Source organism: Trifolium pratense, linkage group LG5, assembly GCF_020283565.1.
Source record: "Trifolium pratense cultivar HEN17-A07 linkage group LG5, ARS_RC_1.1, whole genome shotgun sequence".
In the NCBI taxonomy this organism is placed as follows: domain Eukaryota; kingdom Viridiplantae; phylum Streptophyta; class Magnoliopsida; order Fabales; family Fabaceae; genus Trifolium; species Trifolium pratense.
The window spans coordinates 28,881,567-28,896,443 of NC_060063.1; the positions used below are offsets into that span (position 1 = coordinate 28,881,567).

The window sequence follows — 14,877 nt, forward strand, 5'->3', positions numbered from 1 at the left end:
GTATTATACTTTTATGTCTCTTTCCTACAACATCTTATGTTACTTCAATTACTCATGTGGGGTTAAAAAGGTCTCAGAATATGACAAGACTAAAATTTTAAACTTTAGTGTCTGCTAATTTTGAAGTATATCCATATCTGTTGATCTGGATTGTGTACAGTTATGATTTAACCACATAATTTTTAGAATTCTTAAATAAAAATTAGATCATCTTTCATAAACCGTCCAATCAAGATCGGATAGCCATAAATATAGTGACTGCATGACTGCAGATAGAAAACAATTGCATCTAATATATTTCCCATATCTATATTATTTCTCTTGATAGACACATACATGACCAAGAATCGAGTTTTAAACATTAATACATCTCATCCAATTCAGTGAAACTCCCCTCTCTCGCCCCAACAATGGTATGAAAGATGATGCTACAATTTTAAGGACCAAAATAGTGATTTACTCTACATCAATTGAAAAAAAGAAAAGGTTAAAAGGAGTGGTTGAAATTACAAAATATTACACATGTTATTGTGACAAGACAGTTCATTTAAGGGCATTGAAATAGTGTAGGAAATTGTTTCAACATCAACAAAGCATCCCAAGTGAGGTAGGGTACTTACTACATTATCTTAGCATCCTAACAAAAGTATGGAAAACAAATGATAAAACCAAAACACAATAATGGTTCTCACCTTCCTAACAAGATAGTACTTGTTTTGTTTCTCTCCTCCTAAAATCAGATTTTTAGGTTCACCTTTGGTAATTTCCTTTCTTTTTGGGGTGAAAAGGGTTAATATTAATACTAATAATATCACAAAAGTCTAAATAAAATAACTAAATGGTGATAAATAACCTAATGTGTCATAGTTGTAGCCGAATACTACTCGGTCGCTTCACAGCCGTTGGATCTAAGTGCAGTTGAATTGTCTCATCTCATCCACCTTCTAAGGTCGCCGGTTGAAGAAGGCGAAACCTCGCCACCGATACTCTCGGTATAACAAGAAGAGTAATTTGAATTTTGCTCCAACCCGTAATGTGACGTTACATTCACACTTTTGAAACTAGGACTTCTTAAACTATGTCCATAATTTCCATAACCTGCGGCTCCTCCTACATTATAAGGATCAGGAGCAGGAAAAGAAAGCCTTTTCTTTACTGATCCCGATCTATCTCTCTCCGGTGTCATTGGCCTTTGTCTCGGCGCACTCTGTGACCGGATTCGAGCCTTCGCAGACTCGGTTGCTTGCATGTAATTAGGCAATGTAGATGTAGTAGAAGCAGCGCCGTTACTACCATTACTACTTGTTCCTACCCTACTATTTTGGTACAAATTGCCATTGTACTGATAATTAGACCTTAAGCTAGGTGTTTGAGAAGTGTGGTGGTAGCTTCTATCTTCTCGAACACAACGAGGGCTCGATGACCGGACTTGGATAGGTCTTGATTTCGCCGGAGATGGTGTAGTTATGGATTGGTTGTGAATGGATCCATTTTGGTGTGCCCTATGGAGTGGTGAAGCAATCGAATGTCTTTGTGGTTGGTGGTGTGGATTATATTGATAATTTGGATGTGATCTTCTGTAATTTGATCCGAGATATGAATAAGGTTGAGATGTGTCGACTTCCACAGTCTTGATAGAGTCTCTTTGATCAGTTGAAGCTCTTCCTCTATTCTCCCATGGTTTTGTAGCCATCCATCTATCTAGCCATTTTGGTCTCTCTTCAAGTTCATCTTCATTTCCAATTGATGATGTCCTACCATTTCTCCAAATCTGTGAAATTGTCAAAGCCGATTAGCCAAGAAAATCGTGTCTTTTGTGTTGACAAAATGTATTGAATGTATTGATTGTGCAAAATGTATTCTGGCTAAAAGTGAGTTGAATGTATAGTGATTTATGTTTGGATACTTTCATGTAAAAGTGAGGAGAACAATAAGTCCAAGACAAATCAATTCTAGAGGCAAATCAATTCTACTCGAAAAGTTTCAAATATGTCAAACACTACCTCTTTCAGAAGTGGAACCAAGTATACACTAATAAATACATGTTTGGAATCAAGGTGAGTTTGACAAAATCTCAGGAGGCGTCGTGATTTTGTTGAAGTCCAAAAGTGTAACTTTCACCAAAATCATGGCGACATGTGGTTTTATTGGCAAACTCCCCGTCAATCCAAGCAGGCGCGACTCAGTAAACACGAAGAAAAAAAACAGTGAAATAAAGGGTGAAACTGAAACCTGTTGTGAAAAAGCTTGGGACAAGGACTTTTCCCTCTTCATAGCTGCTTCCTTCCTCTGTTGCAACATGGCCTTAACTTCTTCAACAGTGTGTGGACGATCGTCCCAATCATCTGCAACACTACTTCCTTCTCTTGACTATCAAAACAACCACACAAAAGATTCAAAACTCATAAGCTTATAAACAGAACACCAAAGTAACTAAAAAGTTCTATTCCTTTGCCTTTGTAACCCAAAAAGTACTTTTCTTTCCAAACACAATCTCGGATTCGAAAAACATGTAAAAGAAAAGTACAAACAAAGTTTGTTTGATTACAATGATGTTGGTTCAATTCAATCAAATCAAAGCTACATATAACTTACTATTGATTTCCTATCTGAAATGTCTTGAAGATACCGCGAATCCCAAACACTTGCCGTGTCACTAAAGGCTGATTTTCTACTTCCTTCATTTGAAGTAGACCTTATCCTTTGGTCAAGAACTCTTGCTTGTACTCTAACAAGAGCTTGCATGCATCTAAGAGTCATCTTTGCTTGTTTCCTAACATTGTGACCTCTCACTAAAGCTTGTAACTTCACCAACCCTTTAAGTGCACGAAGCGCTCTTCTTGCCTTCAAGATTCAAACACACACACATCAAGTTAAGGGAAAAAAGTACTTTTCAATTTCCTTTCACATAAACTTAAAATTTAGTGCATGTTCGAAATCACGGTGAGTTTTGAGTTTGACAACATCAATGACACTTTGATTTTGTTGAAGTTACAATGACCCTGTGATTCTGTCAAACTCACCACTGATCAAAAACCATAGTGACATAATGTGGTTTTATTGACGGTGCATTTGATTTGACAGAATCACATCTTGTCAATGTGATTATGACAAAAACTATACTTACAAATTTCAACAAAATCACGGCGTCACTGTAATTCTGCCAAACTCGCTGTGATTCCAAACATGCAATTAGATCTGATATACAAACTCACCAAATAACCTCTAAAAGAAGTTTGAATCACAACAGCAGCATAATGCTCCCTAGCATGATTTGAAGGCTTAGTCAATCTTGCAACCTCAACAGCAGCTTGAGCAGTAGCTCTTGCTGCCTCAGCTGTAGCCATAGCAACAGCAAGAGCATGTTTTTCATCTTGATCTGTCCTTGAAACAACATTTGTAACAGTACCAACATCATTCTTCAACTTTGTTGGTGTACTTTGTTGAGTATTATTCACTGTTTCATGATTCACTGGTTTTCTAAAAATCCATCTTCTTTTTTCTCTCTTCTACAAAATCAAAAAGTTTTTTTTTTCAATTTTTTTCATTGTTTCAATGCTTCATTTCCATAACTTAGAAAGTAAAATTAAAAGGGTCACATAAACTAGAAACAAAACAAGAAAAAGTGTCATAAATCATAATTAAATTAAGAAACATAAAAAAAATTTCAAGTACCTTTTCTTCATCTTCTTCTTGATCACAATCTTCTCTTCTTCTAGCACTTCTTTTGTCACTATCTTTTGTTGGAGATCTGAATGCCCTTTTGACAGCAGTTAACCATGAACTACTTCCTTTCTTCCCCATGTAAAACTTAATACTAACATTTACAACACACAAAGAAAAAAGCACTTCTAGAAAAAGCTCTTAGAAAAAGATATAAAATTTTTGCATAGTTAAAGACATAAAGATTCAACTTGGTTGGGTGGTAATGTCTTGAAAAAGAGAAGTAGAAAAACAAGGTGAGCCAAAGCAAACACTTGTGGAACTTTGGTTTCAATCTATGTTTATTTTTATCATAAGTACACATTCAACAATGCTACAGAAAATTGTCCTCATTTGTGCAAATAAATGAATCATTCTTGCAGTCAAATTAATATCTAATTTTAGGCAACTACCAAAAAATTGAATAATATAGTTAAGTTTTTTTTTTTTTCTCAAGTAACCTAATAAAATTTTCACCTTTAAAGGTGAATAAGTAAAGTGTCCGATCGAATCTCAGCTTCTGCATATAAAATACGATGTCCCTACCAATTGAGCTATGCTCACATGATTATAATATAGTTAAGTTTATATTCACTTAAATATGAAATTGGATTAAATACGGTCAGACCGCATGTAGTTAACAATTTTAAACCATCTGATTAAGTTTAAACGGTTTAAATCTTCAATCAATTTTCTTAATTTAATATAAAATTCTGAGATAACATCTAAACTATTCGATCAAGCTCGTACAACTTGAAACTTAATGAATGTATAACTGCACGATTTTTCAATGCAGAGAATCAAGATCCTTAACTGTTTGTTCCATTATGATAATAACTTAACTAATGAAATTATTTTGACCAACATAACATAGTACTATACAATATAAAATATTGAATTAAAATCAAGGTTTAAGATTATGTTGAGTGCTACAAGGTTTTAAAGTTTGTACACAATTTGATGATTTAATGTCATATAATGGTAGTCAGAGACAGGCTGTGTTTGAGTGAGGGGAGGGGGGTCGCATAGAATATTAAATTTTTATGTATGATATGATGAATGAATGAATGAATCTAAATGTGCAAAGTATATGGATTTTTGTGGCATGAGGGTGGACACTAGTGGGAGTGTCAGAAGGTATACATGAAGCTTTTAATGTTATGAATAATGAATAATAATTGAAAGTTTTCTTTTTTTGAGTAAATATAATAATTGCAAGTTATATCAATAAGTAGACCAAGTTATACAAATGAGAATATTTTTCTTCTAAGGACGTACCCGGGGAATACCGGGTTCGATTCCCAGTGGGAACAACGCTTGGCCAGTGCGCATGCCTCTACGCACGAGCTGGATTAGTCGTCCACCTTTGGTGGGTCGGAACCAGTGCGAAAGCCAAAAAAAAAAAAAAAAAAAAATGAGAATATTTTTTAATATATATAAATTTATTTTTATTATTGAATAAATAAATCTCACAATTATGATCAAATAAAATGTGATTTGATATATTGATTTAATTGTAAATTTTTTATTTAATAAATGTATAAATTTGTATATGTGGATATTAGACAAAAGAACTTCGATATCTATGTGTGAGATATTATTATTATTATTAGGCTTAAATATGCAAAAGGTCCATGCACTTACGGGTCATTTGAGTTTTAGTCCCTGCATTTTAAAATGCTTTGATTTTGCCACTGCACTTTCATTTTACTTTAAAAATGGTCCCTGAACCCATTTTTTGTTGAAGTGACACATTTTTTTATGATGTGTCAATTTTATTTTACTTTTAAAAAATTACTTATTTAAGGGTATTTTGATCGATTCACTGCAAAATTAAATTAGTCATCAACTCTAAAGTTCAGTCAACAGTGACAGATCAGCAAAAATGTGTCATTTCAACAACCAAAAAAAAGGTCTGGGGACCATTTTTAAAGTAAAATGAAAGTACAGTGGCAAAATGAAATATTTTTAAAATACAGGGACTAAAACTCAAATGACTCGTAAGTGCAGGGACCTTATGCATATTTAACCCTTATTATTATTATTATTATTATTATAGGTATAAAATAAAAAATGGTTGTGTGTGAGAGAGAGGGAATGATGCCCACGAGATTGAAACTAGGGAAGGACGTAAAGCAAGTTGAGGGGGAGGCCTAGAGAGAAACCAAAAGTGACTTTTTCAATAATAGAATCACAAAAAGCTATTCTTTCTTTATTTGGATAAAGCTTCCTCCTTCTTGAAAAAAAAAAAGAATTAATATAAAAATGTGTTTTTGATCTGTGAATTCTAGCTGATCAACTAGTAAATGTAAGTCAGTTTCTCATTACATATTTACCCAAAATCTTATGGTATCAGGTTTATGGATCATATTACTTATAAAGTGTTTAACCTTTACTTTTCTAAATAATGTGGGACTTAACTTACCTCACATTATAAAATATTCTTTCCGGCCACTTTTGTCAAGAAGACTTTCAATACAAGGAGCTTGTAGAATCCTGTGATGAATCATCATCTTTGATACCATTGTTGAGCCGAGAGAGAGGAGTTTCACTGAATTGGATCGACACATTCCCACACAAGTGACCCTAACACTACATATTCATCCAAAATCTTAAAACATTATGTTTATGGATTTTTTCACTTTTATGTTGTTCAACTTCTACTATTCCAATCAATGTGGGACTTATTAATTCACAATTGATATATCTCAACATCTCATCCCAATTGTGAGCCTCTCCGTGTTCACGATCCATCGCCACTCAATTATTGATCCCTTATCAATCGGGCTTAGATACCAGTATGGGTCATTGAAGGGGGAGATTCACTGGATTTGATCACCAAAAATCTTAAGTCATTAGGTTTATGAATCCGGCCCCTTACTTATATATGTTGTTAAATTTCTACTTTTTCAAACATTGTCAGATTTAATTCACCTCACACTATACAGTTTTAATTGTTATTGCAACTATATTTAAGACCATGAAAATATATATGTTTTACAACAATGAAAATTGATTTTAACTTAATTTTGATTAAAGTGAAAAAAGTCGATTGAAAGTTAATATGTCTACTTCATATATAAAAAATACATTAGTTATTCAATTAATTTAGAAACTTAAAAATTCAAAATGTTAATATTGTATTTTCTTGTAATAGGGGCTAATTCATCGATCAATCAAGATTAAATTAAATGTTGAAATTTTTGGATGCAAGTGATCTCAACATTTAGTATCTAGCTTGGAACATAATCACTCCTTGTAAGAGAGTAACATGGTAGCAAAACATTTTTTGAGGAGTTTTTAAAAACCATTGGCCATTGCATTCTTAGAATATTACATTTAAAATCAATCAATATTACTAATTAAATTGGAAGATACACGTAACATTTCATCCAAAACCCTTTTTGTTTCATATTATATATATATATATATATATATATATATATATATATATATATACACACTGTAATGATCACTCCTTGTAATCACTTCTTATAAGATAATTACACTTTAATGAAAAACAAATGAGTAATAAGCTGCGCCGCTAATCTTTTTTAGATGGTAAAATCAATTCTCCTAAACACTACATTTAGAAACCTAGGAAACACCACATTGCTATGCATGACTCTTTGAACTCTTTTTAAAATATTCACAGCTTAGCCTCTGGTGCCAAGAAACCAAAAGTGTCAAATACAAAAGATATAAACGCATGTTAATTGTCGGAACACGTTCTCTTATATTTGGTCACCTTACTTGAAGAAGCTTTGAAGGTCATCTGTACAACACTAAAACCCCCATCATTAAACCCACAAGGGGTGAAACTCTAGTCAATGTAGTTGAACAAAATTTACCTGTTTTCCTCCTACCCACCCGTACACCAAACATCGGCTAACCTCAATGTAGATCTCCGCTTCAGACTCCAAGTGGATCAGTCAAAGAATTCCCAAACACATCTTTCTTCACAAAAATCTATGCGCGCTTAAAAATATAAAAAATGATATTCCGAACAAAATCATGTCTATATTTGAAGCTCGAAAATAAAAATTTAGTTTAATAATTATCTCATGGTGTCACGTGCTGTGAGCAGGTCGAGACATATATGGTGGGTGATGGACCATGGTGGACCTCTTCTCATATAAACAAGCAAGAACATGTGGCTTTTGCATCTTTTCCAGCAAAATCTGACGACACATGAATCAATGCATATGTTACTATTATTGTAAATGTAAAAATATATACACACACAATAAAAAATAAATACATTACTCAACTAATGGTGACCACTTCTACTACTTCAAGAGGCTCATATCAACTGCTTCAAAGACTGGTCAAACGGTTCTAGATTCTCTTGGGACTTCAATTAAATTACTACTTGGTTTTTTATGCGGTTGTGCTTTGTCCTTTTATATCCACATGATGCACTAGACTAGCAATTAGATGTAAGAATTAAAATTCCATTGATTTTACAAGTGTAGAATGGTGTCACTTGTCAAGTATTTATTTTAAGGTAGGACAAATTAGTCTCGTAAGGATGAAGCAAGATACTTCCATCACAAAAGACATGAGAAAATTATAACACTTTATTTAAAAATCCAACTCAAGAGACAAAATGTGTTGAAAGGGTTTCATTTCACCTAAAATGTAACACATTGGACATACGAGCCACCACTCTTATACATTGTTGGTTGGTTCATGAGGGAATTTGGAAATTATATTGGATATTGAGCCAACCATTTAATCAACATATTCGCATCTTACTTAAAATCTTAAAGTATTAGGTAGATATAATTATCTTCTTGTGTTCTTTCGAAGACATCTGAAAAAATTGAAATGATACATAGAAGATTAACATGCATGTCCCAATAAAATTATATTCTCATAAGAAAACTGATACATGGGAACTTCTAATCCAGTTTTGATACACCAACAATATTCCACTTAAATGTGACTCCTTTTAAGTGAAATTTTTTCATCAATAAGAGCTTTCGACTTTATTGACACACAACATCAACAAGGAAGTTGTTTGACCACAACCATTGTTAGAAAGACTAATTTTGATATCAGGAGTCAATTGTACCATCGACTTTGAATATCATTGTTCGGTCTTTAGGGGGTATAGTGCAATTAGACATCACATTTTGAAACTAGTTTTTTTTTTGTGACGGTTTAATTCACCACAAAATGAAGATTTTTTGTTTTTTTATTAGGATCGTTTGTTTTGTAGTAGCCAAAGCGGCAACAAAAATGTCTTTATTAAAAATAAAAAAAAATTATATACATTTGTGTGGTTTATATGTGGTCAAAAAAATTATATACATTTGTGGCAAAAAAATTCTTGAGACAGGTTATATGTGGTCTTTGTTAGCCACAAATCGGGCACAAACTTTTAATTTGTGTTGCTATTTTTTAAGGTTTGTGATCTATTTTGAAAGCCACAATTCCAAATTTTGAACAACATAAATACATTGTAATGCTTGAATATTAAGACATCACAAATATAATTGATAAATTTGACACTGTAATATGTATATTAGAAACATTGAAACTTTTTGTAGTAGTAAATTTTCACAATATTTTATTCAGTCAACTTCTTTATAAACAAACTGATATGAGATGGTGTCATACCTTGAATTGGTTTCATAATTATTGTTGTGAATTCGGATTGAATCACACCAATAAAATAATTGATGTGTGGAGCAAATAACGATTAAGCAATCAAATAATGAGATCGGCAATAAAAATCACAAATCAAAAGATAAAGCGATAAAAGAAAAAAAGAACACAAGAGAATTGTTTACCCAGTTCAGTCAATGTGACCTACTCTGGGGGAGAGAGCAGCTCTCCGATCCACTATCAAACTTGTTCCTTGATTACAATGAAATTCACCACAAGAGTTACAAGATTTAGAGTTTTTCCTAAATCTACCCTAAGCCCGAATTTCTTCCCGTGACCAAGAAATTCAATATGAAAGTGTTTCCCAAGGTGATAGAATGTTTCCCTAACCCTAGAGTCTTCCCAAGATGAAATCTCTCAACCCTAGCCTCTTTGTTAGCCTTTGAAACCCTAAAAACCCCTTAAAAAAGTCAGAAAACGCATAACATATATATAGGCCCGCAGACACTACGCCTGGGCGCAGCCTCCCACGCCTGGGCGTGAGCAACCTGAGTTCAGCCCAGTTTTTCACGCCTGGGCGCCAACTCCCACGCCTGGGCGTGAGCAGGCAGAGACTACCAAAACATGATTTTCTGATTTTTACATTATTTCAAGGCAATATTCAACAATTCTCCACCTTGCCTTTAAATCAATGGTGATGCCGACTTCTCATCAACCACCGTGCTGCTCTCTCCAACCTCCGTCTACTCTTCAACGAAGTTAATCAAGTCCAAGCAATGCTTGAACTTAGCTCTAGGTAACGATTTGGTGAACATGTCAGCTGGATTCTCCTCCGATGCAATTTTCTCCACCATGATCTCTTTTGTCTCAATCATGTCTCTTACAAAATGCAACCGAATGTCAATGTGCTTTGTCCTTTCATGATACACCTGGTGATTTGCCAAATGAATGGCACTCTGACTGTCACAATGTATCTTCACACATCCTTGACTAATCCCCATTTCTCCAATCATACCCTTCAACCATATGGCTTCCTTGACCCCTTCAACAAGGGCTATGTATTCTGCTTGAGTTGTTGACAAGGCTACAACAGATTGTTGATTGGCCTTCCACGTTACCGCTGTACCGAACAATGTAAACACAAAACCCGATAAGGATTTTCTAGTGTCTATGTTACCTGCATAGTCCGCATCCACATATCCCTCCAAAGCATCTCTTCCTGGATCAGTTCTTGTGTACTTCAGACCACCCTTCAAAGAACCATTCAAATATCTCAGAACCCACTTCAAAGCTTGCCAATGAACTTGGCCCGGATTTGCCATAAACCGACTTACCACACTAATTGCATATGATAAATCAGGCCTACTACAAATCATGCCATACATGATGCTTCCAACCCCACTTGCATAGGGAGTACTCTCCATCTTCTTTCTCTCATCCTCAGATTGAGGACACTGTTTTATCGACAACTTTGAATGGTGACCAAGTGGCGTATTCACTACCTTAGAATCTGTCATTCTAAACCGCTCCACCACTTTCTTCAAATAATCATGCTGAGATAAGAACAACTCACCTTTACTCCGGTCTCTCAAGATATCCATACCAAGTATCCTCTTCGCATTGCTAAGATCCTTCATCTCAAATTCACCATTTAGTTTCTCCTTGAGCTGTTGAATCTCTTGCTTGTCAGAACTTGCCATAAGAATATCATCTACATAAAGAAGAAGGTAGAGAATGACTTTCTCATTCCTCTTCATCATGTACACACAACTGTCATAGTTGCTTCTCACAAATCCAGTCTTCAATAAGAAATCATCAAACCGACGATACCACTGCCTTGGACTCTGCTTCAACCCATACAAAGATTTCTTTAACAAACACACTTTTGAATTGTCTTTCACAAAACCTTCAGGTTGTTGCATGTAGATAGTTTCTTCTAACTCTCCATGTAAGAATGCGGTCTTCACATCCATTTGTTCTAACTCAAGATCATACATGTTAACAATCGCCATAAGTACCCTTATAGAACAATGTTTCACCACAGGTGAGAAGATTTCGTTGTAATCAATCCCCTCAACCTGAGTAAAACCCTTTGCTACAAGTCTTGCCTTATACCTTGGTGCTTCAACCCCTGGTATACCTTCTTTTCTTTTGAACACCCACTTGCTACCAACTACCCTTTTATTTTTAGGTAATGGCACAAGCTTCCAAGTCTGGTTCTTCTCCAATGAAAGCATTTCCTCATTCATTGCCTTCAACCAGTCTTGACTATCTATGCTTTCTGATGCTTCCCTGAAGTTCTTTGGTTCCGAGTCTTGCACTTCTTCAGCTGCATTCAAAGCATAACAAATAAGGTCAGCATAACCGAGTCTATTAGGTGGACGAATAACTCTCCTCTCCCTATCTCTTGCTAGCTGATAGTCAGGAACAGTTGTTTCATCACTTCCACTTTCATCAGGTACTTGAGTCTCATCCTCCTTTTCCCTCTCATCTGTGGAAGGCTCCACCTCAAACTGAATTCTCTCCACCCCCGTTTCTGGTCTTTTCTCAAGGTCTTTGCACTTCATCCCCATTCGGGTCTCATCAAAAGTGACATCCCTGCTTATGATAAACTTTGATCCTCCAGGCTCCATCTTCCACAGCTTGTAACCTTTCACACCTTCAGGGTAACCAATGAAAACACACTTCACAGCTCTAGCATCAAGCTTATCTTGCTTGACATGTGCAAATGCTAAAGCTCCAAAGATTTTCAAGTTAGAGTAGTCTGCCGGCTTGCCACTCCAAACCTCCATAGGTGTCTTTAGATCAATTCCTGTTGATGGACATCTGTTGATCAAATATGCAGCAGTGTTAACTGCCTCTCCCCAGAAACTCTTGGGTAATCCAGCTCCCAACAGCATACATCTCACGCGCTCCAGCAAGGTCCTGTTCATCCTTTCAGCCAGTCCATTCTGCTGCGGTGTGTATGCAACGGTCTTATGCCTCTTTATACCTAGTTTCCTGCAAAACTCATTAAACTGCTCTGAAACAAACTCCAGGCCATTGTCAGTCCTTAAAAGTTTTAGTTTACTTCCTGTTTGATTTTCTATTAAGGTATGCCATTCTTTGAATTTTTCAAAAGTGTCACTTTTATTCTTTATTATGTAAACCCATACCCTCCTAGAGTAATCATCAATTATTGAAAGAAAATATGAACCTCCCCCATGAGTAGACACAGATGCTGGACCCCAAAGATCCGAGTGAACATACTCGAATGGCCTAGTAGACTTATGCACTCCCACCCCAAACTTAACCTTATGTTGTTTTCCTAGAGTACAATTATCACAAAAGTCTAGTTTGTTCAATTTTTCTTTCCCTAGTAAACCTTGTTTGGCTAGTTCAACTAAACCCCTTTCACTAACATGACCTAACCTCAAATGCCATAGTTTAGTTATGTCTGCATTTTCAACACTAGTTACTAATGCATTAGAAATAACAGTTGAACCTTCTAAAATGTAAAGACCATTCATTTTAGACCCCTTAGCAATTACTAATGCACCATTAGAAATTCTCATTACCCCACGTTCAATCCTAGTACAATACCCTAGATTATCAAACATGCTTATGGAAATTAAATTTCTTTTAAGTTCAGGAATATACCTCACATTCTTCAAAAGGAAATCACGATCGTCATACATTTTAAGACGAATAGTACCCATACCTTGAACCTTGCACGCTTTATTGTTACCTAGACGGACGACTCCACCTTCTTTAAGCTCCAAAGTTTCAAAGTACTCCTTTCTTGGACAAATGTGATATGAGCACCCCGAGTCCATGACCCAGCTCTTCTCAGGTTCCCAACTTGTAACTGTCAATGCTCCTGCACTCTCATAACCTTCCTCTTCACTAACGACAATTTGAGCTGACGAACTACCACCACCCCTTCTCTCAGGGCAGTTCTTCTTGAAGTGACCTGGTTCATGACAATGATAGCACTTTAACTTGCCACCATCATCACCCTTTGACCTAGACTTGGACCTATGCTTCTTTCCCTTCCCCTTACTTTTGTTCTCGCTTCTTCCTCTCGCCACATTCAGCCCTTCTCCGCTGTCATCAATCCTCAAGTCTCTCATCTTAGTCATCTCCTTGGTTCTCAAAGCCGATTGGACTTCATCCAAGGTGATAGTACCTTCTTTTCCATAGAGCAATGCATCCTTGAGGTTTTCAAATGACTTAGGTAAAGCACACAATAGGTGGAAAGCTTTGTCCTCGTCCTCCAAGTTCACATCAATGTTCGCCAAATCGTCAATAATCTTATTGAACTCCGAAAGCTGCTCAACCACGGACTTGTTCTCCGACATACGATAGAAGAACAACCGTTCTTTCAGACACTGCTTATGTGCCAAAGACTTGGTCATATATAATGCATCAAGCTTCGACCACATCCCTGCAGCAGTCCTCTCCTTTGCTACTTCTCTCAACACATTATCCGCGAGGCACAAGATAATGGCACTCAATGCCTTATCATTCATCTCGTTCTTCTCTGTTGCTGAGAAAGTATTAGGCATGTTCGCAATTCCTAACAATGCTTCTGAACACTTCTGTTGTGTTAATATTGCCCTCACCTTCACCTTCCACAACCCAAAGTCGTTACTCCCGGTGAACTTCTCAATGTCCCACTTAGAACCCATGATACTTAAATCGTTTGATCCTTTGCCCCACGGTGGGCGCCAATTGTTGTGAATTCGGATTGAATCACACCAATAAAATAATTGATGTGTGGAGCAAATAACGATTAAGCAATCAAATAATGAGATCGGCAATAAAAATCACAAATCAAAAGATAAAGCGATAAAAGAAAAAAAGAACACAAGAGAATTGTTTACCCAGTTCAGTCAATGTGACCTACTCTGGGGGAGAGAGCAGCTCTCCGATCCACTATCAAACTTGTTCCTTGATTACAATGAAATTCACCACAAGAGTTACAAGATTTAGAGTTTTTCCTAAATCTACCCTAAGCCCGAATTTCTTCCCGTGACCAAGAAATTCAATATGAAAGTGTTTCCCAAGGTGATAGAATGTTTCCCTAACCCTAGAGTCTTCCCAAGATGAAATCTCTCAACCCTAGCCTCTTTGTTAGCCTTTGAAACCCTAAAAACCCCTTAAAAAAGTCAGAAAACGCATAACATATATATAGGCCCGCAGACACTACGCCTGGGCGCAGCCTCCCACGCCTGGGCGTGAGCAACCTGAGTTCAGCCCAGTTTTTCACGCCTGGGCGCCAACTCCCACGCCTGGGCGTGAGCAGGCAGAGACTACCAAAACATGATTTTCTGATTTTTACATTATTTCAAGGCAATATTCAACAATTATCGAGAGGGCAATGAGTACATGTCCGAATAAGCTTGTTAGCTTTGGGCATGCTTACACGCAAATATGGTGGTGGGATTCGTTGCAATCTATGCTCCGTGATGATTTCCTACGAGATAAACTAGGACTTCTTTAATACCGTACTTGAATTTGATTTTTCTTCGTGTTTCAAAACGTTTAGTATGCATATTCAAACTGCATGTTTTGAATTTC

At 36.1% G+C, this 14,877-nt stretch overlaps 1 protein-coding gene across 1 annotated transcript; it reads right to left on the reverse strand.

Moving 5' to 3' along the window:
• Window positions 1-528: 528 nt before the first annotated feature.
• On the reverse strand, window positions 529-4,165 carry LOC123883490 (protein IQ-DOMAIN 17-like). The gene is made up of 5 exons (XM_045932309.1): window positions 3,676-4,165; window positions 3,216-3,509; window positions 2,596-2,844; window positions 2,233-2,370; window positions 529-1,771 (listed from the first exon to the last, which is right to left on the reverse strand). The coding sequence occupies exons 1-5, from the start codon at window positions 3,802-3,804 to the stop codon at window positions 929-931; spliced, it is 1,653 nt and encodes a 550-aa protein (XP_045788265.1). The 5' UTR covers window positions 3,805-4,165; the 3' UTR covers window positions 529-928.
• Between the last annotated feature and the right edge of the window lie 10,712 nt (window positions 4,166-14,877).